Source organism: Ambystoma mexicanum, chromosome 7q, assembly GCF_040938575.1.
Source record: "Ambystoma mexicanum isolate Mex_15411 chromosome 7q, UKY_AmexF1_1, whole genome shotgun sequence".
NCBI classification, from domain to species: Eukaryota; Metazoa; Chordata; class Amphibia; order Caudata; family Ambystomatidae; genus Ambystoma; species Ambystoma mexicanum.
The window spans coordinates 302,047,883-302,075,538 of record NC_090941.1 but is presented as its reverse complement, the minus strand read 5'-3'; the positions used below and the strand labels follow the sequence as shown (position 1 = coordinate 302,075,538).

Genomic DNA, 27,656 nt, shown 5'->3' with positions numbered 1-27,656 from the left:
CGGATCCCGCAGAGAGTGATGACAGGGACAGCCAAATGGGGCGGCATGGGAGTAACTATCCTCCGCAACTACTACACACTGGCCCAGCTAACGAACCCCATGGTATGGGCTGACTTCACAGCCCCCCAAAGTGGGTAAATAGCAAACAAGCTAGAAGCCCGGTTCCGCTCAGCGACGTACTATATACCTCAGCATCAGCATGCAGACAGTGGCCATCAATTCTCTCATTAACTAGGTCAATCTAAGAATTTGGGACAGCGCATTGCAAAGCAAAAAGATCCCCAAAGGTTTGGGCACTCTGTCCCCAATTCCCTGCAACCCAGACTTTGCCCCAGGTAAAAACTGGAACCAAGGTGGCCTTCGAACCCTCTCTCAGCTCTTTAAAGATGGATCCCCCCCTAACCGTCAGGGAATGTAAAGCTTGCTTCAACCTGTCGGAAATTGACAGATTCCCCTATGCACAGCTACGTCACTGGATTTCCCAACCTCTGATTAAACAGAGCCAGTAGGGAGCTTCACCCCATGGAACTCGTGTTGCAAGAAGGCCCCTAGAGAGGACACATCACAAAACTCTACAAGCTTCTACAAGCAGACATGCTAGTCATAAGGCCTGCAGATATTGCCCGGTGGGAAGTGGACCTAGGGCACAATATCGACGATCAGACATGGGTCGACATCTGATCCAGAAACTACTCCGCCTTAAGATGTGTCACCAACAAGGAAGGGGCCCTCAAACTGCTCTATCGATGGTACTATCCGCCAAAGCGTCTGCACCACTTCAATAGCTTATTGGACCCGAATTGCTGGAGACAATGCGGAGCCCGAGGAACCTATTTTCACATGTGGTGGGTGTGCCAATCCTCCTGCGGAGAAGTACTTCTAGCAATAGAAGCCATCACCCACTGCAGACTCCCGCTGACTCCAGAGGTGGTTGTCCTGGGAACATCACTACTGGACTGCTACCCGAGATCAGAATTGACTGCAAAGCTGATTATGCATTTCCTACTAGCAGCAGAAATTTCATTCGCCTGCAAATGGAAATCTCGGGAGGGCCCTCATCTTTTGCTATGGTGGACCAAGGTCTGGGACATACTGGTAGCCGAGAAGGTCACCGCGGCCAAAGCAGGGACACCCCTCCGCTTTACAGACTGCTGGGACCCAGTCCTGGAATATGACAAGGCCTTCCCGGCATCGACTTTCCAGCCACGGCAAGCGAGACTCATTCTACAGCCTTAAGAACATTCAGAGGGGCCCGTAAGAAGGAAGGGGTTCCAGAGAAAGAGGGAAAAGGAAGCTACAACCGTTAAGGGGAGGAGGGGGGGGGGAGGGGAAAATTGGGCCAAGAAAAATGTTATCTTTACTGCACAAAGCTATGCATGTAAACTGCTGCAACCGGTTTTCAATAAAGTTGTTATAAAAATAATTACACACCCAAACTCAGGGAAGGCAAGTGAATTAAAACACTCTTGCACATGTGATTCAAATAATGTGGTTTATGCAATAAAATGTCCACGTGGGATCTACTTTTTAGGCATTAGAGAACGTAAGGCAAATACCAGGTGGACGGAGCACAACTCCAACATACTAACCAAGAGCCTCAAATCACCACTAGCTACACATTTTGTAAAAGCAAGGCATACTATCGCACAGTTGAAATGCGTTATATTGGAACAGGCTTCTGTAGGAAGCAGGGGAGGTGATGTGCAGAGAAAACTACACAAAGAGATAGCATGGATAGAGGCACTGGACTCTCTCGCACCACAGGGGATGAACAGTGAGTGGGACCTGATGTGTTTTGTGTAAACTTGTTGCTAAGCATACCTTGATTAGAATGGGAGCCGGCGTTAGTCCGAGAGAACTAGTGGAAACATACAAAGGTGATATTTTAAATCTTAAACATTACCTACTTGTTGCGCATGCTGTAAAGGAACTAAAGACTGTGGACATGTATAAACTTAAATCAAGTTTATCTCGATTAAACTGAGCGGGCTATAGGCTTGCGAGGATGAATGTTCACATGTGCAGCTTTGATACCATTTGTCAGATACTAGACCATAAACCTTTTAATCCGTACTTAAGTAATTTCCATCAGTGGCACCGGCCACAACAGAACCCTGGTTACTTGAAACCCTGGTCAATACGCCTAATATTCTAGTACTATATATACAACAATTCGCTTGCAATTTAATGTTATTATCTGGCACAAGTTTGATGGCGTGGTCGTCCCTGGCTTGCACTTCGCAAGCTTCATGTTGCCCTGGTTACTCCTTTTGAGCAACAAGGAGGTGTGCAGGACAAAACTAGGCGAGTTACAGAGTGCTCATGGGGAGAATAATCCAGACACAACGTGATGCAGTTTATACCGCTGTTGCCATATTTAATGTGATACACGGGATCAAGTGCATCTCCTTCCGATTCTGGAACGGCCTCTAATGGCATTCCATTTTATGTATTTTTGCTTCACACAAGGGAAGTAGTGGATCTGCCAAAGAAGGCTTTTTTTGCACCGAGTGCTCCCCCGGTGCAAGGCAACGTGTATTGAGCTCTTAATACTTCTTACAGATGTACGTACATAGCAACTGACATACTTCTCATGCATTATAGGTTTGATTCTCCTTACAAGACCATTAGATATCCTTTAAGGTCAGTACACTATCTTATGGATGGTTAATAGATAATCTGAATATGATAAATATCGATAATGGCACGTTAGGTAGTATTGTGAAAATGTATCATTTACTTCAGGTACAAAGACGAACGTGTTTATGTATAAGTGATGAAGAGGTACAACTCAAAGCTCTGAAGGATAATGAGCATCCGAAACTTGCTGGCAAAGCTTATAACTTGGTGCTTGAGTTGTTCATAAAAAAAACGCATTGGTTTGTTATAGGGTGAAGTGTTTGCCCTCCACCTCTGGATTAATTAAAGCATCTTGTTTTTTGTTATTTATCACCAATTTAAAAATTGTCAAATTGTGCAAAATAGTACCCAGAAGGTACCATCAATCAATAAGTATGTTGATTGAGTTAATGCAAATCTTTAGATTATTCATTTCGGTATACACCGGAACTAAACTAAGAAGGCTTTTTGAGTTGATTGAATCTACCTATATGAAGAACACAAAGCAGACATAAGTCGGACTAGAGTGTGAACGGGTTCCTGTTGGCAACATGCGTTCCTATATATTTGGCAATTTGAGTCCTCACAGGCCCAAGGGCTATACCCGCTTACACCAGAAGTTATTTCTTTACTCCTTGAATTTCAACCTACTTGGTACATATCAATTAAAGTACAAATCTGTAGTGCACCTCCAACCCAACTTGTTGCATTCAGAGAAAGGATTTTTCATGGTCAAAAGACCGTCTTCCCAAATGTCCTTGAGCAAGTATCGCAACTACATACTTTCAGTGAGCTCTCTCCGATGATCTAAGAAGCCTTCCTTTTTCTGTTACTCTGGTAAAACAATTATGCAGCCCTAGAAATGAAGGTGAGAATAGAAGTAATCTCATCGAGGGATAACCTCTGACCGCAGGGTCCCCTGGTTCACCATCCTTATGTATTACATCATCACATTTCTCAGTACTATCTGAGTGAGTAGACACCACCCTGACAGGTAACATCCTCCGATTCAGTATCCGTTAGATTAGTGTGAGTTAGAAGAGCCAGCAAGGGGACGTGTGAGGGGCATCCTGAGGCAGAGGAGCAGGTCATGGGACAGCAGAAGACTGACTAGGAGGAAGAGACGGAGCAGGCAGTCAATCTTGCAATTCAGAGACCAGGGTCTGCAGCGTAGATTAAATGTCCATGGAGCGGTCATAAGGATCTGGATGAACCAGAGTTTGTTTTGGAGGCGGCCCAGAGGGAGCAGGAATTCTATATGGGGGCGGCATAACCAATGGCGGATTAGTCTGAGTGGATGGTGGAATCTCCACATAGTCGTCAGAAAACACACATTCAGGACTTTTGGCGTCCGCATCAACGACAAGTTCCAATATGTCCTCAAGGGGGGCAATATAAGGACCCAGAACCTCAGGTGGTAGATAAGCAACTAGTGCAAAGAGTGGGTGTGTAAAAGCAGGCCTCTGCAGGTTTGAAAATGCAGTTCCCAAATGTCCTTGACAAGTCCTAAGTTGCTGAACCTAGGGACTGGGATTAAGAAATCCCTCTTTGAGTCAGACTAAGAGGAATGCACCTTAGTCGTGGATGAGGTGGTAGCAGGCATATATCAAGGTGTTGTCAGAGTGGCCGTCGACTGGGCTGTGGACAGGGTAGTCGATGGAACGGATGGCTTGACCTGCTTATGAGCCGCTCTAGGGGTCTGCCTTGGCAAAGAGAAGCGTTACTCTGCCCAGAGGCCAAATCAGAGGCTCGCAGCACTGTTGTCCAACCAAGCCACAAGCCTTCTATGACAGTCCTTGGGCATCTTGCTGGAGAAGGAGTGAAAATGGAGCACTCGCTCTCGTGGTCAGTGTGAAGACAAAGACAGTCGTGAAGATCTTCAATAATATATATAGCCTTTCGTTCTGTAGTCATTCATAGTGTAAATGGATACAGCGAAGGGCCTTACCGGCGGAAGCTGAAACAGCCCCCCGGAGCCAACGATAAGCTGCAATTGAACCATTGATGGGTGGAAGGAAGCACAGAGCTGCCGAAGTAGCAGTCAAAAAAAGAAGAAATAGCAATCAAATTGTTGAAAGTATGAAAAGATTGTTTTAGGACTCCCAACACCAAACGTGCAGTAAAAAATCTGAAGATGTCCTCCATCTTCAGAACTAAAGGAGACCAGTCTATTGGCTGTGGGGCAATATGACCCCCAAATGACTAATAGATCACTAAAGTGACCGCAGTTTTAAAACTAAATGTAAGCTGCTTTAATGTTACTGAGGATTCCCAGCCCGATGACGGGGAAATATTCAAACAGCATGTGAATCTATGAAAGATTAATGCTTGAGAATGCATTTTTTACTGTAACCTCCACTTACCGCTGGAGACCAATTAAAAAAAAAAGTGATTTAATCAAAAATGCAAATGTTTTTTTAAAAGTAACAGTTACATAAAATAATACAACAAACTAAAGGACAAAAATGTCATACTACAAACTCAATGCATCTGTTGGGAAACAGTTTAGATTTGTATTCCTATCCTTTATTTGTCACAATATTTCTTAAAAGTGAGACTTACATCATCGACTAAGACTTCCAACTCATACTCATGAATTCCACCGCCTCCATAGACACAGAACCCTACAACAATCACTCCAGGTTTATCCACTGAGAAACATATTGCATCTGGGGATCCATTCCCTGTGTTCCAGCTCCTTCCTTGACTTGTCTTAGTGAATCGGTTTGGGCTGGACTTAACAGAATGCAAAGAGTTCAGTCCATCAACCTGTGAAAAACAAAAAAATACAATATCACAGATTGAAATATTACTGAACTTTGACAGAAGGTATGCACACAAATGTAAGCAATAATCACTGTCTTTTATATCACTGCCATGACAACCTATTCCATCTTATGACAACTTCTTTCCATACCAAGTTACATACAGCACTGACTGTGTCAGCAATTAAATCTTGGTTTCTGATATTATGTTATGGTGTTGAGAGAATACTCCGTGTCAAGACAATTGAAATGCTAAGTGGTCTAGCATGGCCCTTCAGTGTATTAGCACTTCTAATTTGGAGCCATTTAGAGACATATCTCGTCACCCATTCTTGCATGTAGAGTATGCACTTCAAGAGTTCCAAATAATTTTTTAGGTTAAGCACAAGCTACCTCTTGCCTTTATTTAAGCACCACAGCAGTTCATCACTATGCTTTAGATAACTGAACCCTTCTGAAGGCACTTTCTTCACACAAATGCTAATCATTTTCTTAGGGATAATTAGGTGGTACTACTGTCAGTCCTGGAAAGTAAATATTATATTTCAGGAGCATGTTGTGCCAAAGATAGACGCGATGGAGCCGATGAAATCGTCCGGGAGAGGGGGACAAAAGACCTGTCTGTGCCAAGGCTTTATCCCTCGATGTCGATAAAGTGACTGTCGCTGTTGAAAGGGGCCTTTGGAAATGAGGAGTCATCGGAGACGCTCAAACCCTGTGGCTTGCGGGAAGTCAACAGCCTCTAGAGTATAGGTGTTTTTCTCTGCGTTGAGCTGAAGGCTTTGGTGGTGCCGACGATATGGGCCACAGGGCTTGCGCGAGACTGGATGTACTGAGCGCCGCTGCTGCCTGCGAGGCCTGCTGCTTGGGGGGCGCACACCCGCACCTGCATGTTTCTTGAACATTTTCAGCATTTGGTTTTTAAACTCTTCCCACTCTTGTAGAGTGCTCGGCCCAGCCAATGGCTTACCTCTTTCGACCAGAGTCGGAATCACATTGGTGCCTTTTTGCTTATGTGACAACAATGAAAAATGGTTCCTCGAGTGGGACCGTTTCTTTGTCTTATGCCAATGTTTTCCTTTCTCTTTTTCGGGGGTAGGACCCTCAGCCACTGAGGACCGGACCGTCGACCATGCAGGTGACTTCGAAGGCAGTCGGCCCAACACTAGTCTAGCTGCCCGCTCACGCACCGATTTTGGGTTCATTTTTGCGCACAATGCACACCCCTCGCTGTCGTGACCCGCGACGAGGCACCATACGCATATCTTGTGCAGGTCGATCACCGACATCTTAGAGTGGCAATCCGTACACCTTTTAAAACCCAAAACAAGTGAAACTGACATCTCACGGTCGAGAGAAAAAGCAAATTGGACAATAAATACATCAAAAAGAGTCAAAGACTCGATACACAGTGTTCCTCAGAGCAGCGGGTTGAGCGTGCAGAAAAAGGGAACTGAAGTATGGGGTGTAGTGACATGGTATATATACGACGCCCAACGGCACATCCGGAGCGGACTATCGAGCACCGAGCAAGACAGATTGACGCTGTGTCAAGGTTCACTACGCCCCTATTGAAGAGTTTTTCGAACAGCAGGGCTGGATGAGGATATCTATTAGATGAGGAATCTGCAGGAGAAAGGCAATCCATTGAAGTGCTCTTCTGAAGAGTGACTACACCACACAAACACACTTCTACAATTCCTAAAATGAGGTCATCAGTTTTCTCAACATACAACAAACAATAATGGCCTGTGTCCCTCCAACCTTAACTCAATCATAAGTGGTGGTATACCTATAATGGCCAGGTGTGTCAGTCCATGGTCTGGCAGCTTATTCTCACGGTGATGGATTATTCATGTTGAACAGTGGCATTCAGTGCAAAACTCTTACCGTTGGTCATACTATGCAGCAGATTCTAAAGGGCATGAATGGTCAGTGTACAGTAACGACCGGTCATATCCCATCAATGAAAATCAATCAGTGATATGCAAATAACAGCTCAATCCCTTTCCTATATAGATCTTTCTTTCACTGAATACAAATTTCTCTCACCTACCAATGCAATCCTACTCAACTTTCAACATTACAGACGTTTAAACTGAAAACCTTGTGAATGCAAGGAATAATATCAAAACACAATATCCTGGGACAGGAACATAGAAGCAAAATTATTGGAAGAGCAAAGCCACAGATTATGTTTTATCTGTGTCAAGAGTTGACACTTATAAGCGCCTGAGTAGAGTTGGCGGCCCTTGGTCTGCCATCAAATTCGAGGTTTCAACTCAAATGCGAGGTGTCAGCAATGCGAGGCGGACAACTGTTTGATGATTGTTCAAAATATGTCATTTTATTAAAGTATAAACAATATTAAATGCCTCACTATCCCTACTCCGGTGAGTATTTCCCTGCCTAACCAAAACTAAAGGGAAACACTAACAAAGTATGTCTGGCCCTCACACTAAACATACAATACAAAAGAAAATATATGGAAATTCAAAATAGCATCAATGTTATTCACAGTTTCTTGAAAACCTCTGAATAACCTGGGTGAGGTTCCTTCCCCAGGATTTACAGTGTGTTCTAATACAAGCAAATCTGTCTGAAATCAGTTCTTTATGTTTCAAAGTCAAGGTAAAGTTTGGTTAACCAAAGTTCCAACAATAGCAAATCTTTTCTTCCTGATGAAATATGGACTATCAACTTCCTCAGAACAGCAACAATGGGATTCCCAGCTATGATGCTTTGCCACAGTACAACAGAAATGCAACACCTACAAATGTCAGTGGAACACCGTTCTTGGTTAACAGTTAGTAGGTTATTAGTCATCAAATTAGGATTCACAATAGGTATATTGGTCAGGATGATTTCACAGTGCTGCTGCTTCCACGTCAACAACTTGACTTCTACTCAAGTTTGCCATGAGAGCATTCTCCTTGGTTTCAGAGTGCTTCACTTCCTTTAGGATACTACAACCTTGCATCTACTGACAATTAAATATATCAGCAAAGTCTCAGTACTTTGAAATACTACTACAGCTTAAGTAATTTGTGATTCAAGACAGGCTTTGACAAGATTCACTTTAAAGTACTTCAAGTAGGCAAGGCACTCTTCCTCTGAATATCTCCCTTCAAAAGTGGCAGCCTCTTTGCCTCTCTTGTCGGTCTGCCACAACAACTTCAAATAATATTCATCAGTAGCAGGTTTCCCTTCCCCAACTTGGCCTTCATCTCTCTGCCAACTGTTATGAAAAGATTTACCCAGAAGCCTTGGTGCCACTCTCTTGGCTCCAGGTAATGCCTGCACACGTGTATCGTAGGTAAGGTTGATCTGTTATTGGATTTGCAGTAATAGTTTGATTGCTTTTTGGCTCTGAGAAAGGCTGATATCGCTCTTAGAATGGGGAGACTCTTGGCTTGGGTAGGGTTAGCTCTTCTCTTCAAATTGTAGATACAATGTTGAACTGCTTAACTTCTTTAATAAGAAATTAATGCCTGCATGAACTAAGGGATAGAGTTCAGTCTTCCTTTGGGAAGCACAATTAGACACACGCGACCCCTAAGTCATGTAGTTTTGAAACGTTCAAAGTTTAACAATGGTATTAACAATGTTAAATGTTCAGCAATGGCTTTTGCATCATTTACTCTTCATAATGCGCGACACACAAGCACTTCTAAGGCAATAAGGACTTTCACAGTGTTTGCTCTTCAGGCGAGTAAATGGGAATTAACCAATACATGCAAGTTCTATATTTCCATTGTTCACTTATTAAAGCTTCGACAAACAACTTCAGCTTGCTTCTGACTGTATGCGAGTGAATAGAAAACTGGATACTGCTACCGCCATTGCTCGTGCAAGAAATCAGAACGCTAGATTTCATTCACTGGCTTCTGTAAACCTTGTTCTGTGGGTTTCACAACTTCCATGAATTCTGTCAGCAATTCTGGTGTCACAAGGACACCCTTCCTCGCTGAAGGGGTCTCCAGTGTGGCCACTCATTTAAGGAACCCCTCTCGCTCCCGAGACCCACGGGTTGACAACAGCTCCTCGTCTCTGTCTCTGACACGTTCCCTGCACTGCAACCATGGCAATCAGGCTCACATGGGGAAAGACCGCTTTCCTGAAGGTCTTCCGCTGCGGAGGCTCTGCACTTCAGAGTTTGGGGTAACAAGACCCTCTCGGAACAAGCAGGGGAAATTGCTGCATCCATGTCAGCTCTGTGCCTCCTCCATTCTGCTTCTTCTACTACAGCACACACTCCTGTCACACTTCCAGCTCCTTCCCATTGCCTGCACCTGAGGGGGCCTATTATGCCTCTCAGGTTCCTTAATTGCCTGACTACTAATACAGCATAGATAGATGTGTTTCAGGGTAACTAGGTTGACAGTGTGCTGAAACTGGACATATATTGCAATATTCTAACCAGGATAATAAGAATAAGTCAGCTGTGGATAAAGTGGTACTTAGAGGCTATGCCAGCCAAAAACACTAAGAAAAGAGGAAAAACAGTTCCATAAAAAACGCGCAGAAGTTAAGAGAACCAACTTTGTTGTTGCGGACTACAAGTCCCATAATCCCATGAGTACTGGGACGAGGAAGAGGAATGAGGAGGCATGCTGTAATAGATGAGGAAAAGCAGTTCCACGAAATACGCGCTGTACACAACATATAATAAAGGGAACAATAAGACTCACCCATAAAGAGCACAATTAGTGCATGCCACTTATTGATGTCAATGTAAAGTCAAACATTTGAGGTTGAGAAAGTGCCAACACTGTTTCGACCTCCTAGGTCTTCCTCGGGGCAAAATATTGCAATGAAATTGCATACCTCAAAAAATCAGATTTGACATTTCATAAATCTAGACAATGAAAACAAAAAGAGGTAGGAGGGAATAGGAGCCAAAAAGGGCGAGACAATAATAAACATTAATGAGTATCATTTGCCACTTATAAAGTTCACAAACCATATAACAATCCTAAATAATCAGATCACATGCTCGACCACAAACTTCTTAAAGTCCTCATTGCAACATTAGTTCAGTAGGTCCAAACTGCTTAATAGAGAAAAGTTTAGCACTTCGAGACTGCATCATAGGTAATACTCTCTTTACATTTAGGAGCTCTGACTATAAATAGAGTTTGCCATCTTGAAAGGAACACAACACTGCATAAACCCCATGATCATTCAGGGCCTCTTAAATGCCCCTAAATGGCAGATTATTCCCCCTATAAATATATAAACAAGTGTTCGAGATGTATCCTGCAGCGTGTAGACACAACACCAACACAAGACTCACCAGGTCCAGCACAAGAAACCAGATGGGGAAATCCATTTTGAAAACTTAGCGATCAATCTTTCCGAGAGACCACTTTCTAAAAGTGAAATTACACTTTTGAATCGAGGCCTCTCGTTTGCACCAACCAGTACATATGATATGACATTAGTCCAAATTCATCTTTATAAATTTGCTAGGAAATTAAAATTAAAAAAATACTTTCACAATAAAGTGGATATGTACCAACCAGGAACTAGACACGAGCCACCAATTGCAATGAGCATTGCAGATATTGAAAGCACACATTTGCTACTCTCTCTTGCAGACAATACCCCTAAATCAGTTACAGAAATACAAGCAGAGCTTGGTGTCCATCAGAGAAATCTTGACATTCAAGAACATCGCCTCAGATCTAAATTTACACTGCCTTTTTCAACTGAAAGTGTGATTGATACCTTCTACCAAGCAGTCACAAATGGCATTCATGATATCGTTGGAGAAATGAAAGGCTATAAAAGCCAAAAATCCAATTTAACAAGGGCTGAACGAAAGGGCTTACAAGAACTAGCACTAGATACTCGTAATTAAAGAAGCAGACAAAGACGGAAACATTGTACTCTTAAACAGAGAGGATTATATTCAAATGGCTAATGAGCATCTACAGATGCCTGGGTGCTATAAGCAATTAACTGCTAATCATACTCAACAAACAGTCCAAGAACTGTTAGACTTGGTACTAGAATGGTATTCTAAGGGTTTACTCAAAGATAATGAAAAAGCATTTCTAAGTAGATGCAAACCGATGATGCAGAAGATGTATTTTTTGCTGAAGGTTCATAAAGATTTTGACCGCCTCCCTGCAGTCCGTTCGATAATGAGTGGATAAGGTTGGGCAACGGAGGGCATGTCTGAGTATATTGATTCAGCACTTAAAGATTTGGTTCCCGGCATATCTCAAAAATTCCACACAAACACTGAATATATTACATCAAATTTTTTGGCAACCTCATTTCTTTTTGGCTACATTACATGTGAAATCTCTATACAATTCCATCCAACATAACTTTGCATTAGACACCATTGACTTTTCCTTCCGCACCTTCTCTGCTTCACATACCACTCACATCCAAATGATTAAATTGTTCTTAGAATTCACTCTCAACCATATTGATATTGATTTTTTATTTATATCGCGCTTGTACACAAGTGTATCAGAGCGCGACAAGGCAAGGGAGGGGAACAGGGGAGAACAAAACAGCGATCTTACTAGGCCCAGTGACATTGAGAACGCGCAAGTGCATGGGAGAGGGGGAGGGGAAAAGTGCATGGAAGGGGGGGAGAAGTGGAAAGTGCGAAGCAGAGGAGAAACAGATAAATAACAATACATAAATAATAAAGGCAACAAACAGTTTTAATGCAGCCAGCAATTTGCAAGTGCTAGGTTTAAGGCAGCAGACAGGGTAGGTCTGATAAGTGCTGGAAGGAAAAGCGGGGGCTGTATGGGTACAGATACAGACCCCAGTGCAAGGGGTGGCCCGGAGGCAGTGCGGGAGGCTGGCAGGGTGAGCAGGTAACTGGGCCCGGAGGACAGAGGGTGGCCAGGTGTACGGTGCCAAGAGAGAACAGATCAGCACGGGAGAGGGGGAGCGAAGGCAGAAGAAAAGAGGAAGGTCTTGAGGTGCTTCCGGAACCGGAGATGGTTCTCAAGTTTTAGAGGGGCTGGGAGGCTGTTCCAGAGGGAGGCCCCAGCCGAAGACAGAGATATACGCCCAGCTCGTTTCTTTGAAAAACGACTGACCCTGAGGGAGTTGGAGATAGAGGAGGCAAGAGCTCGAGAGGGGAGGTATTTGCGGAGGGATAACTGAAGGTATTTTGGAAATTTCCATAACCAATTTCTTTTCAATAAGCAGTATTTCCTTCAAACTAGTGGCGTAGCCATCGGAGCAAAGTATGCCCCGTCCCTTGCAAATCTGTTCATGGGTTTGTTCGAGCATTCATACATTTACAACATGCATGAATACTCTCAAGAGATTTATTTATGTAAACGTTATATCGATGACATCTTTGTAATATGGAATGGCTCTAATGAAAGATTTACCTCTTTTCTCCAATATCTTAACCATAACACCTTTGGAATTGAATTTCCAGATCATATAGATGCAACAACCATTGTATTTCTTGATCTTAATATTTACATTGATAACAGCACACTGAATACCAAAACACACAGGAATCCTCCAACAGTTAATTCAATCTTACATGCTACTAGCTGCCACAAAAAAGCAGTTATTAACAATATCCCCATGGGCGAATTCCACCGGGCTAGACGCAATTGTAGCTCGGATCAAACATTTCATGTAGAATGTGAACTGCTCGGGCAAAGATTCAACAAACGAGGCTATTCTGTCAAATGCATAGACAAAGCCCGATCTCAATCAAATCTCCTTAAAAGGACTACCTTGCTGAGTAAAGAACCTGCACAGAAGGAACAAGTTACTTACCTGTAACTGTTGTTCTCCAGCATGGGTCTGGCATGGATTCACATGCTCATGAATATTCCCCGTCGTCAGGCTGGGAATCCACGGTAAAGAAAGATCAGTATCAGTTTCGTTTCTGATCTTTCTTTCGTAGTAGTAACCAATCACTGATCTCTGCGTCATACTGACCACAGCCAATGACTGCCCTCTCCCTAAGCCCCGCCTCTGGCAGCCATCCTCAGATTTGGTAGCACGTAAAGTGGCAGTATGACCAAGTGAAGAGCCGCAGAGGGGTAGGCGGGAGGGTTCGCATGTGAATCCATGCCAGACCCATGCTGGAGAACAACAGTTACAGGTAAGTAACTTGTTCCTTCTCCAGCATGGGGTCTGGCATGGATTCACATGCTCATGAATATAAGAATACATAGCAGTACACACATTCACAACCACGGGAGGTGGCAAAAGGCTCAACATTAAGCAATACAACAACTCAACATTAAGCGTCTCTTACCTCCTCACCAGGCTCACCTTAAGCGAACAGGTTGCGCAGCACTGCTTGGCCGACCCTGGACTCCTCCCTGGAATCCAGAAGGTGTGCGTCGACCTCCACGTCGCAGCCCTGCAGATGTCCAGCAGGGGTACACCAGATAGGAACGCCGTAGTAGCAGCGATCGCTCTGGTCGAATGGGCTCTCGGACGGCCTGGCAGCGGTCGGTTAGCCAACCGGTGGCAGTGCATGATGCAGCCGGAGAGCCATCTGGAAATAGAAGACTTTGAGAGAGCCTTCCCTTGATTCACAGGTCCGAAGTTCACAAACATCTGTGATGTCTTCCGAAAACTCTTCGTGCGGTCCACGTAGAACTTCAGCGCTCTAGCCACATCCAGCGAGTGCAAAGTCCTCTCGGCCGGAGACGAAGGAGACGGGAAGAAAACAGGTAAGACCAGGGGCTCGTTAAGATGGAAGTCCGACGGCACCTTGGGCATAAAGGAGGGGTGCGTCCTAAGCACCACCCTCGAGGCATGGAAAGTCAAGTACGGTGCTTTGCAGGATAGGGCCTGGATCTCTCCCACTCGTCGTGCGGAGGTAATGGCCACCAGGAATGCAGTCTTCCACAACACAAACTTCATCGGTGCGGAGTGCATCGGCTCGAATGGGGGCCCCATGAGCCTGGTCAGCACCACGTTAACTTCCCCCGCCGGGGCAGGGGCCTTCACCGGCGGGAACGACCGGAACAGTCCTTTCATAAACTCTTTTACCAGTCGATGGGACCACAGGGACGTCCGTCCTGTGGTTCTGGTGGTGTCCAGACATTTGGTCGACCTAAAACTGGTTGAATGACATTTGGTCGACGCAATTTGGTCGAAAACCAAATGGTCGAATTTTTTTTTCATTATATATTTATTTTTCGGGTTTTCGTTTTTTACAAAAATGGGTTTTTAGAAAAAAAAGGGGGTTGGGACCACCCCCAAAAAAAAAAAAAAGGGGTGAAAATAAAAAAATAAAAAATTCCACCATTTGGTTTTCGACCAAATTGGTTCGACCATTTGTCTGGTCGACCAATTTTTTTCGACCAAATGTCTGGTAACCGGTTCTGGTATATCTGGAGATCGCCGCCAGATGAATCTTAATGGAGGCATGGGCCAGCCCAGCCTTTGCCAGCGATAGCAGGTACGGCAGCACTTGAGGGGCCGTAATCCGTAGGGGGTTGATCTTCTGTGCTCGGCACCAGATAGAGAACCTCTTCCACTTGTGACCATAGCATTTGAGAGTCGAGGACACCCTGGCCTTTGCAAGAACCTCTCTGCAGTCGGCCGGTATATCGTACCCTCCAAACTCTAGCGCTGCAGGAGCCAAGCATGCAGGTTCAGCGACGCCGGGTCGTGGTGGAAGATGGCACCTCCTTCTCTGCAGAGAAGATCCGCGTCCGCCGACAGCTTGATGGATGGGGACGTTGACAAGTCCAGAAAGTCCGGGAACCAGATCTGCCTCGGCCACGCCGGTGCGACGAGGATCATCCTGCACCAGGACCTCTTGAGCTGGTTGATGAGTCAGAGCAGCAACGGCAATGGAGGGAACGCATACAGGTATAGGCCGTCCCAGGGGAACAAGAACGCATCGCCCATGCTTCTCGGCTGGGGAAACCTGCTGGCGAACCTCTGGCACTTCGAGTTCGTCGCTGTTGCGAACAGGTCGATTTGGGTTAGCCCCATCGTCGGAAGAGTTGATCCACCTGATCCTGGCGCAGCTCCCACTCGTGACACGCGTGCAGCTCCCTGCTGAGCAAGTCGGCGATGGCGTTTCTTTCTCCTGCCAGGTGGAAGGGAACCAGGAAAATCCCCTGGGCGACCGCCCAGTGCCACAGATCCTGTGCCTCCTTGGATAGGGCTGGGGATCTGGTGCCTCCCTGCTTCCGTATGTAAAACATTGTCGTGGTGTTGTCCGTGAAGATCCGCACCACCTTGCCCTTGAGCGACGGGAGGAACGATTTGAGAGCCCAGAACACGGCTCGGAGTTCCAGGATGTTGATGTGCAGGAGCTTCTCCTCCGGGAGCCAGAGGCCTCTTGCATGGAGATCTCCGGTGTGGGTGCCCCAACCTTCCAGGGAAGCGTCCGTCGTCACCGTCTCCTGGTACGCCGGCGTCTGAAAGTCCGTGCCCGCCGTGAGGTGCGCTCGAATGCCCCACCACTGAATCGGCCGCCGGAACACCTCATTGAGGGGGACCCTGTCTTCGAAGGTGCCCGTCGCCTGCATCCAACGGGCGTCGAGAAATTCTTGAAGAGGGCGCATCCGTAGTCTGCAGAGGCGCACCAGGTAGATGCAAGAGGACATCATCCCCAGGAGGGACTTGATGGACCTCACCCTGGCCATGTCCGTGGCTAGCAGGCGCTGCACTTTGCCCAGAATGGTCTTCGTCCGTTCTTCCGACGGTGCCGCCAGGCGCCTCACTGTATCGAGCTTCGCTCCCAGAAACAGGGCCACCTGCGACGGCACCAGGTGGGACTTTGGGTAATTTATGGCGAATCCCAGGTCTGTGAGTAGCTGGACGGTCCTCGCAGTGTGTTCGACGGCGAGTTCCCTCGTCCTTGAGCGGATGAGCCAGTCATCCAGGTAGGGGTACACGTGAATCTCCTGCAGGCGCAGCCCCGCCGCCACAGGTGCTAGGCACTTGGTAAAGACCCTGGGGGCCGACTTCAATCCGAACGGCAGTGCTCTGAATTGGTAGTGGCGTCCCTGGACGACGAACCTGAGGAACTTTCGGTGACTTCTGAGGATGGGAACATGGAAGTAAGCATCCTCCAGGTCCAGCGACGATAGAAAGTCGCCTTCCTCCAGCTGTCCCAGCACGTGCTGGAGGGTGACCATCCTGAACTTTTGTGACCTGATGTATTTGTTCAAACGACGAAGGTCCAGGATGGGGCACCAGCCGCCTGTCTTCTTCCTGACGAGGAAGTACCTTGAGTACACCCCGGAGCCCCGGAGCCTCTTCGGGACGAGCTCGATGGTGCCTTTTCTGAGCATCGCCCGTACTTCCAACAGCAGTTGCGGGACGTGATTTTCCTTCCTGGCCACAGGTGGAACTTGAGGGCACTTCTTCAGGAATTCGATAGAGTGTCCTCTTGCCAGGGTATCCAGCACCCAACGGTCGGTGGAGATGGACTTCCACACGCCGACGAACTTCGTCAGCCGGCCTCCCACCGGGGTGCTTCGGAGGGGGCCCGACGCCACGGCCGGTTCAGTCCTGCTTGGAGGTGGTGGCCTTGCCGCCCTGGCCACCTTGCCGACGGCGGTGAGGCCCTCCCTGCTTGCCGCGACCCCTGTAGGCCTCCTGAAACGAGGAGCGTGCCGCCTGGCGGTAGGACGACGAGCCACCGCTGGATCCCTTGGAGGCCCCCTGTCTGCCTCCGGAGCTCCGAAAGGGCCGTCGTTGCTGAAGGGCTCCTAGGGCGCGGGCCGTCTCCGTGTCCGTCTTTATGGCTTGGAGGGATTCGTCCACCGCCTTCCCGAACAAGTTGCTGCCGTCGAACGGCATGTCCAACACCCTGGTCTGGACGTCCTGACGGAAGTCGGTCGCCCGGAGCCAACCCCGTTGTCGTAGGCAAACTCCGTTGCCCAGCTGGCGGAACCCGGTATCGGCAATATCGGTTGCCACCGTTATGGCGTGGTCCGACGCCACCTCGCCTTCTTGAAGTATCTCCAGGGCCTCGGACCTCTTGTCGTCCGGTAGGAAGTCCAATATGGGGGCCAGCTTAAACCAGAGCTCCCTGTCATAACGGGCCACGATCGCCAGGGCGTTGGCCGCTTTGATCGTCGTCGCCGCCGACGAAATTACCCGTCGCCCCATGGCGTCCAACTTCTTTCCCTCGCCATACGGCGGGGAATTCAACTTTGAGGCTCCTGACCCCGCCGCTTTCTTCTTCGCCGCCGAGACGACCGAGTCTGGCGTTGGCTGGGCCCTGAGGCACAGGGGAGCGGTATCGAGGACCCGGTACTTTTTCTCGTACCGGTCCCGTTTGGCTGGTGCCGTGGAGGGGTTCTTGAGTACCGACAGGCCCTCCTCCCAGATGTCATCGATTAGAGGCACCGCGATGACAGTCTTCCTCTTGGCCTCCCGGCGCTGATAGAGGAAACCTTCCTTTTTCTGCTCCTCCGGGCAGAGCTGGAACAATTTGGACGCCCTGGCGATCATGGCGTGGAACGAGCCAATCTCGTCTGGCGGAGAGGCCCGTGCGACGGGAGACCCATTCTGTCGCCATCAGAACCCGTCGTCGAGCCCACTGCACCGTCATCTCCCGACTCGTGGGAGGATGAGGAGGGAACTGCAGGCCTTACGGGGGCGAGCGGAGGAGAGGGTTGGGTCCTCCGTCGTTTGTTCTGAGGACTTACCGATGGGCCAGGTTGCGGGTCCTCCGGCCTGGGCCGTGGTAATCTCGTCCTTATCTCAGAGCATAAGGACTGGATCGCAAACAAAATGGCCGCCGAGCTATCCTCAGGCCTAGGTTCCGGCTGCGCCGGAAGGGAAGGCTGCTCTTCCTCGCATATCGTCGTCTTCCTCGGTTATCTCCCGAGGATCTTCCTTGCGGGATCGAACCCTCTCGAACTGGACTTCGAGATCCCTCACGACCTCGGTCAGTTCCTCCTCCGAGGTGGACTCCGAGCTCAAGGAGGCTACCGCCCCCCCCCCCTTTTTCCATCACGGGGGCCTTGACGATGGGCTGAAAAGAGGATCCCCTCCTTGGCGGCAGGGAAACTCTAGTCCCAGAGGCAGTCTCCGCTGGCGGGGTCTCTTCTGGCTTGGCCAGAGTCGCCGCGATCGCCTCGATAGAGGCCTTTGCCTGCTGGGTAGGGGCCTTCACCACCTTAGGTGCGTCCTGGGCCTTCTCCTTAGGGGGAGGGGCGACGGCTCGCTCCCCCTCTCCCGAGATCGGACGGGGCTTCTCCCGAAGTTTACCCGGGGTCTCGGACTTCCTCTTCCCCGAACCGGAGCGCTGGCTCGTGGTTGACGGTGCCGGGGAAGGTGCGCCCTGCCTGGCGACCGAAGAGCCCGACCTTTCGGCGCTCCCGGAGCCAGCGGACTCGCAGCGCTTGGCCTGGTGTTGGGCCCCCGTCGCCGGGGTGCCCGCACAGGACTTAGAAGCCCGCTCGGACCCTTTCTTCTTCTACTTACCCGTTGAGCCCTTCTCCAACCAGCTGGCGAGACGGGATCGACGGTCCCTCATGGTCCGCTCCGACAAGTTCTTGCAGAACTGGCAGTCCTTCTCTACATGAGTCTTGTCCCCATGAAGACAGTAGAGGCATTGCGAATGTTCGTCCCCCTTAAACACATTCTGCAACCCGCATGCAGGGCAGCTGCGAAACAGCTTGGGTCCGGGTGACGAACTTGTGTCCTGGGCCATCTCGAAGTAGGCCGCAAATCTTCTGGAATCCTCCAAGAGGTTGATTTGACGAAATCTTCACCCTTGAGGGGCGTAGGAAAATCCCGCAACGGGTCCCCGTTAACGGAAGTAGAAACGGTGGAGCTTGAGGCTCGATTAACTGAAAAAATGTGAAAATTCACCTGAAAAAGCACAAAACACGCAGCAAAAGCTCGAGAGCTAAGCACGAGGACTCCCAACACTTGAACGTGCAGTAAAAATCTGACGATGGCTGCCAGAGGCGGGGCTTAGGGAGAGGGCAGTCATTGGCTGTGGTCAGTATGACACAGAGATCAGTGATTGGTTACTATTACGAAAGACAGATCAGAAACGAAACTGATACTGATTTTTCTTTACCGAGGATTCCCAGCCCGATGACGGGGAATATTCATGAGCATGTGAATCCATGCCGGACCCCATGCTGGAGAAGGGCGGTTACCCAGAGAAGATTAGCTTTATTACAAAATATTCTCAAAATAATAGCCGTATCTATCGACTACTGAATAAACATTGGCACTTACTCAAGTTGGATATGGACCTGCTTCAATATTTTACACTGCGGCCGAAAATAATTTTCACCAAATCACAGACCTTGAAAAACAAGCTTAGCCCTTTGTTTCTTGAAACCGAATGCGACAGTAGGACTGTCTCCAATTGGCTAAGTAGCCAGATCAAGGGGTTCCACAAATGTGGAAACTTTAATTTCTGGCAATTTGCGCTCTCACCTACTAGAAATGTCTGCCATGCGTGCCTTCAAATTGAGATAAAGGACTTTATAAATTGCTAAACTAAATATGTGGTCTATGCAGTGGTATGTGTAAGCAAGGTGATTTACCTAGGAAGCACCATTCGGGAGCTATGTGTGAATTTGGCAAACATCTGGCAAATCTGAACAGCCAAGACTCTAAGCTTCCTTTTGCCACCCATTGGCAAACCTATCACCAGAGTGACAATCGCAAAGAAATATGTTTCGTGGGCCTACAACAGGCTTAAGTACACACATGAGGAGGTGATCGCCAATTACATCTCTGTCAGTTGGAGGCACCTATGATTTGCAAATTAAGATGCACTCGATATGGACTCAATAAGGAACACAAACAAAGTGTTTTTATGAAATATTCTGTCCAAAGGCTTGGAATCTGTCTTTCTCTGTGTGTAACCCTGGTGAGAAACAGGAGGTTTATACTCCAAATCATGTTCTTTTGATGATGTATGTGGATTTTGAATGACATTAATATACTCGGTGAACACTGCTCGTGAGAGCTGCCAAAATGGTAGGAGCAACTGACACTGCATTGACACTCTGTGGAACTTTGGTGATGAATACACCACTAACCGTGAATTCTAGTTTTGACAGCCCATATAAAATTCTTCAGGAGACAGAGTATACGAATACATTAAACATTGCACCTGCATTGTCACTTAAACAGCCAGACATCAACTTAATTAGATATGGGAACATTATTATAGCAGGCAACAAGCAGATGCTATTATTCCAATAACAGATACTACACACTGAGGATTAGAAATAGGAAACTATCATTATCTGTTTTTTCTGGATGGAGCTACACGTGACGCGCGACCGCTCAGTTGATCAATGCATGCAGACTAATGAATTAGTTCGACCACATACTATTAAGTTGGGGCCGCTAAGCTAATAACAAAAATAACAAGGTTATTGTGTCAATAATATTTAGGTTGCAACATGCACTCTAATAATAGGTACATTAAAAATCTTATAGCGACTGAGCACATTATCTACCTATCCAGGTTCATGAATCAGTTGGATCATTAATCACAAGCCTGTATGACGCTGTGTTACTATGGGAATTCCAAACATTACGAGTCTGTCTTCATCATAATATACAGGTCGTAATACACATGCCAACCGAAGTCTCAACAATAATGATTCTTTACTCTTTAAAACGTACGTCACGTGACTAACTAACTCAGGCATATAAACAATGTTGTTGTGTCACTATGAAATTACAAATATGAGCTGTAGCAGTACAAAGGTCGCAATACACATGCCAACTGAAGGTTTAACTAAAATAACTTTATATTTTCAAAACGTACGTCACATGACCCGTCACGTGCAAAACTAACATAGGCATATAAACAATGGAGGAAGTCGAGACGAACAGTCGCTGTTCTGAGTCTTCGAGACACAATGGGCGTTTATATTTACTTCCTAGCATAACTTCTGGTAAGTACACAATTCGCTATGCTTATACTGCATGCACCCGCTGGAGGAGTCCATTAGGGCACTAGTCTGATTCAGGTGCAATGTGTTATTGTATTACAGTTATTAACCTGAGCGGATTCCAACAAAAGAGATAATGACCACACCGCTCTAGATGCTCCGAGCTCTTGGGACATGAATGGGCGCATATATTTACTTCAGAGCGTAACTATCAGTAGGAAGTGAATTTGCCATGCAAATCTTGCCTGTACTCCCAACATCAGTTGATTTGGACAATAACCTGATGCACGCGTTTTGTGTTCATTTTATTACAGCCAGATGAGCCGACTAATTTAAAATAAATGTGACAAACCCGACGTTCAGGATTTAGCAAACCAAAATGTGGCACAGGAATAAACAGCGGGCTCATTTCGTGGAAAAGGGTTGGAAACTTTATGTAAGACAGAGCCTAGATGTGTCTTCAGTTTAAATATCTTTGGTAAGATCAATTTATTAAGCGAAGACCTAGCATGCACAACTTCCATCACATATTGAGGATTTATTCACAAAAGGAAGCATGGTTTGGTTATTCTAATCTATTTTGATTTCATTTTACGTCTTTTTACTACAGAAGTCACGTTATTTTCATTAGATGAGGCTAATTCTCGGGTTTGGCAACAGCGCCAATCATATTCCTATCTTTAGCAATACAGACTAGTCCTCACTCAGCACTGGAATCAGGTAATTACAAATTAGTACATAATATTATGGCTGACTTAATCTAAGTGGAATCGTGAATGATTAAGGGTCTGGGTAGTGAGGTGTAAACAAACCATGAGCCGCTCTCAGGAACAGTTAATGAGGTTGACTGATTGGTCATATCAAACAAATTGTAGTATCAGCATATGCATGCAGCAGGATACATCTCGAACACTAGTGTATATATTTACAGGGCACCTAATCTGCCAGTTAGGGACATTTAAGAGGCCCTGCACGATCATGGGGTTTATTCAGTGTCAAGTTCCTTTCAAGATGGCAAACTATTTATAATCAGAGCTCGTAAATGTAAAGGAAGATTATTACCTATGATGCAGTCTCGAAGTGCTGAACTTATCTATTAAGCAGTTTGGAGCTACTGACTAATGTTGCAATGCAGACTTTAAGAAGTTTGTGGTCGTACATGTGATCTGATGATTTAGATTTGTTATATGGTTTGCAAACTTTATAAGTGGCAAATGATACTCATTACTGTTTTTTATTGTCTCCCCCTTTTCGTTTCCTATTCCCTCCTGCCTCCTTTTGTTTTCATTGTCTAGATTTATTAAACGTCAAATATAATTTTTATGAGGTATGCTATTTAATTGCGATATTTTGCCCTGAGGAAGACCTAGCAGGTCGAAACACGTTGGCACTTTCTCAACCTCAAATGTTTGACTTTACATTGACATCAATACATGGCATGCACTAATTGTGCTCTGTATGGATGACACTAATTGTTCCCTTTATTAAATGTTGTGTACAGCGTGTATTTTGTGGAACTGCTTTCCCTTTACTACTACAGCATGCCTCCACATTCCTCTTCCTCATCCCAGTACTCATGGGATTATGGGACTTGTAGTCCCAAAAAACAAAGTTAGTTCTCTTCTGCTGTTTTGCCAACAGTCATCAAAAATTAGGGATTTCGGGGAAAGTTAAACAGGAGGGTTGCTCAGTCTTCCCCCCATGAGATCCTCCCACAGTACAGCACCCCCAAGGGTCAGGAAGCGTCTGCCTTTCCCTGGCCACATGAGGAGGGTCCCCGGCCAGGTTTCTGGGAGGAATCTTGACTGATTCATCGCCCAACACGCAGATAAAATACATATCTCCACTGAGTGGTGAGACCTACAGATTTTATGGAGGTTTTTCAGAAACCTTCTGGTGAGGAGTTGTGAAGACCAACAAGTAGTGTAATGCAAGGGTGTCCACCAAGTGTGTTCAAAGATCTCTCAATAGTATAGCAGAGCATTCTAGCTTCTGTGATGAATCCTGCGGAGTCATCAATGATCCCCAGCCAGAGATCTGCTCCCATGCGGCCAGGGGGCATCAGTCGCTACCAGATCCTGACCCCTTGGGGTGGTATTAGGACTGAGGATCATGTGGGAGGAGACTACTGTCGGGGAGAGAAGGTGACTCCATCAGGTGGTATTCTTCCATTCCCAGAGAAGAACTACTCAGAATTCAAAAATTCATAATGGTTTGTTGTCACTATACAAGTCCCTCCCGTTGTAAACCAAAAAGCCCTTTCCTGCAAAACACTTAACAGAATACCAGTCATACTTCACTCCCACATAACCCACACCTGGCATCTCCTGTCTGCGTTTTAGATTTAAATACAATTCCTAAACAAAAATCACTTCATCAGAAGTCCCCTAAATCCTATGGACTCCGAATCCCATAAAGTCTCAAGTACTGAGACGAGGAAGGTGGTGTTAATGTGTATTGTAAACACCAAGTTGAACTGGCAGACTAGTTTTTGCAATGAGGCCTGACCGCACAGGACATTTAAAAATGGCGTGCTCATTCAAACAGGAGTCGGAAAAGGGAGAAGCAGGAAGCCGCACTCAGGGAAAAGTCAGCAGCACAGGAACGGAGCATGCTGGAAAAGGCAAGCGCTACCAGAGTGCTGCTCGCAAGTATTACTTACCGGCGTGGCACGAGGCCAAAGTCTAGACAGCAGGTACAGTGAGAGAACCACTGGGGAGTCGTCGGCAGCAGCAGTGAAGCTCCTGGGGTCGCGGTCGTGGCAAGAAGCAGCAGTCTTACTGGCGGGTGAACGCAGAGCGGGCAGGAGAGCTTGCAGATGGTCTGCAGAGCGGGAAATGCTATCCCAGAGGAGAGCTTCACTGCAGAAATGTGCCATTGGTCGGGGACGCTACCAGAAACCGTTAAGTCTGCCGAGAGATGTTATGGACCCTGGAGCATACCGACAGGCATGTGACCAATTAAGAATTTGTTTTGAATACTGACCAAGTAGAATACATAAAATGTCACAAGTCTCCATATATGAGATATCGATGTGGGGAAGGTTGAAACATGTAGTGCCTCAAGCCAATGAAGTATAGACAGTGAAGGAATACAACTGTGCTATATGGAGAAATAGTGAGAAAATTAAAAGAAGTCTTGCTGAAAGAAGCATATCAGGCAGTGGGGATTCCTGGCAGGGGCGTACACAAGGCAATCCATTTGAAATATACAGAAGAATAAGATATTGTGAAAGGATACCTGGAAGGGGAGTATACCAGGGAATCTAAGAACCGAATGCAAAGAAGCCCTGGCAGTCAAACACCAGGCAAGCTGAAGTTGAATTATCCTGTTAACCTTGTAGGAAGCTACCTGGCAGGAGAGTACACTAGGGGATCTGATAAACCTACTAAAGGATTATTGGTAGGGGAGTATACCAGGAGGGTCACACAAAATCATAGAAAGAGACATATTTACATTTGCAACACATATGGCAAAATAAATATAACAGAGACACTAAGAAAGCTGGCAAGTGGAAGTGGTGAAAGCGAGTAAAGGCCTTTTTCCTCTTGAAATCAAAATACCTAGAGGAAAGGTATAAGTAGAAACCTAAAGAGCTCACAGGAAGATTTCTGATGGACAAGTTTATCAGATGGTCTGCTAAAATATCAAAGAGGTTGAAGAGAACCCTATGTGAAACATCTCATTGCAAATAAAATCCTTTGGCTTGTCAACTCAGTGAAAAGAAACCTAGAAATAGCTGAATGGAGCGGGATATATTGGTTGCACAGAAACTTCCTGGACCAAGTATAAGGAACCAAAGAAGCAGTTGTGTGAAAGTGGCACTTTTGCCATCTTTAAAGTAACTATTGTTTGGAAAAGACTCTCGCCATCCCACCCTAATTAATCCAGGGGAAGGGTATCACCCTCTGGATCCAGGGACTTCTCCTAGGAAGAGACTATTGTTGTTGGATTTATCTTCCTGTTTTAATTTTGAACACTTTTTGCCAAATCTGAATCAGAGACATTTTCCTTACACCTTTAGTTTTTCATTTTTAGTGTGAGGGTCAGATTAAGATGGTTTGGACACAAGAACAGTGTCATCCTCGCGCCCGGCGGGCGGCCAGTGCTGCCCGACACTGAGGAGGAGCTGCGCTGAATGCTGGCAACGGGAACAGCAGTGCTCCGATACACCGGCAACCTTGTGGCTGCAACTGCGGGCGGCTGGCCATGCTGCCGAGAAGCACCATTGTTGCCCCGAGCATACTGAGAGTACCAGTGGCTCTGGGCCGTTGCGGAGTCCGCGGCCTGTGCAGAGGGACAGAGTGAAGCTGGAGCGCACTACCTGGGCAATGGGCTGTCCTCCACGGTGAAGCTGGTGCGGTGAACTTGCTGGGCCTGAACACTTACTCCCTCACAATACTGAGACTTGCCTGGGGGTGAGGGGACACCCCTTCTGGCAGGTATACAAGGCGATTCAGGACTTACCATCAACTGACCCGCACCCCTCAGAGCCGGGGAAGGGTATCTGGGGCTTGATACAAGGCTAGGCCCAGGGCAACACTGTCAACACGGGGCAGGCCTTGGCGACCCCTGCACCTGCCTCTGTCCCCTACCACTCTGATTCAGGGGGGGCCCGGGCTCTGGGAGCAATGCCCTGTATAAGGGTTCGCCACGCCCGATGCTGAGTGGTCCTGAGATAATGTCTCCCTGCCAAACCTAGGACCTGAAGGGAAGAGCGGCTCCCCTACTGTGACCATGACGAAGAGCAGTGGAGCGCACACAAGAAGCAGGGCAACTTTGAACTCTTCATGAGGCAGGTAGCCAGAGCAGCTGTGGACACCAGCAGAGCTGCAGACGACAGGGCAGAGTCACTGACCCCAGCTATGCCTGACCTCGGCCAGATTATGGACAGCATGCAGAGGGCTTCGCAACAATGAATGGTAAACTCGACGATATTGACACCAAGGTCGTAACCCTAAGCGCAAAAATAGAAAGAGCGCCAGGGTGACGGAAGCCGAGACCCGGATTGGGACGGCAGAAGGTAGTGATATGGAACTGAAAACCAAAGTAACCTCCATGTCCAAAAGACCTTAAGCGGGCCCTGCTGAAATGCGATGATTTATAATCCTGCTCCAGGTGGAATAACATCTGTATAGTGGGCCTGCCAGAGGGATTTGGCAGAGGCCTCTTGGAAGTACGGTTGAATTTCTCCTGAATGACCTACTGGGGGACCTGTCCTTCTCAACATCATTTGTGGTGGAGCATGCTGATAAGTCGCCTGCGGTTCGGCCGATGCCCGGCGCCCCGCCCTGGCCGGTACTGATCCGATTGCTGAATTACTGTGACCTCATCCTTTGATTGGCAAGAGAAACAAGCCCCCTACAATACGAATCAGCGGTCATCCACATCTACCCGGACTTCTCCAGAGCAGTTCAGCAGGAACGGAAAACATTCACAGGGGTGAAGAAATTACTGAGGGACAGGTTGGTACAATACGCAATATTGTTCCCTGTGAGGCTGAGAAGGAGAAACAATTGAAAAACAACACTAAAGGTAATGTTAGAAAAAAATGTTTTTTAAGACTGTGGCAGGAAGACAGAAAACGGAAACAGAGGACCATCACCAAGTCAACGTGAAATAGAAAGATGTGCACCAACCACCGACTTTCTGAGCGGGGATTGATGGGAGGGGAGATGAGGAATCTGCAGGAGAAGAATCCATCGTAACAACATTACGGTAAGGTAATTTCTCCTTCAATGGATTGCTTTTCTCCTGGAGATTCCTCATCTGATAAGACTCCCAAAGCAATAACGAAGGAGGCGGGCAGAAAGTCATATCAAAAGATTTTGCAGCACTGCCCTGCCAAAACACACATCAGATGAAGCACAAGCCACATCCAAGCTATAGTACTTTGCAAAGGTGTGCAAAGATGACAATGATGCAGCGCGACAAATCTCCCGCAGGCACCCCCCTCCCCCTCTGCAATGCGGTAGATGCAGAGACCCGCCTTGTGGAATAGGCTCCGATGCCTGCTGGTAATTCTTTCCCGGCCGCCTGGTAACATTTATCAATTTAGAGAGTTATCCAACGGGATAAAGACTGCTTTGTTATAGGCAGGCCCTTACAGGCTAAGGAAAAAGCCACGAAGAGCTGGTCACCTTTCCAGAAATCAGCTGTTCTGGCAACATAGAAACTCAACACCCTCTTAGGGTCTAGACGATGGAACCGTTCCTCCTGCTTAGAAGGATGAGGACGAGGGTAGAAGACTGAAAGGTCGATGGACTGTAACAAGTGAAATACTGATACAAACTTGGGGAGGACGCCAGGCCTTACCCAGAGTGAAACCTTCTCCCGGACAGGAAAGATGGCTTACAACATAAGGCCTGTAGCTCACTCACCCGCCTAGCGGACCTAATAGCCA

The 27,656-nt window shown here is 47.0% G+C and overlaps 1 protein-coding gene across 12 annotated transcripts in view; it reads right to left on the bottom strand.

The window, feature by feature from the left end:
* MYCBP2 (MYC binding protein 2) overlaps nt 1-27,656 on the bottom strand; it is a 3,160,061-nt gene that overhangs the window by 1,847,272 nt on the left and 1,285,133 nt on the right. For all 12 annotated transcript variants that reach the window (XM_069639721.1, XM_069639717.1, XM_069639718.1 and 9 more), the window contains one exon: nt 5,182-5,388. In XM_069639721.1, the coding sequence (XP_069495822.1) occupies nt 5,182-5,388 (207 nt within the window). The remainder of the gene's footprint in view (nt 1-5,181; nt 5,389-27,656) is intronic.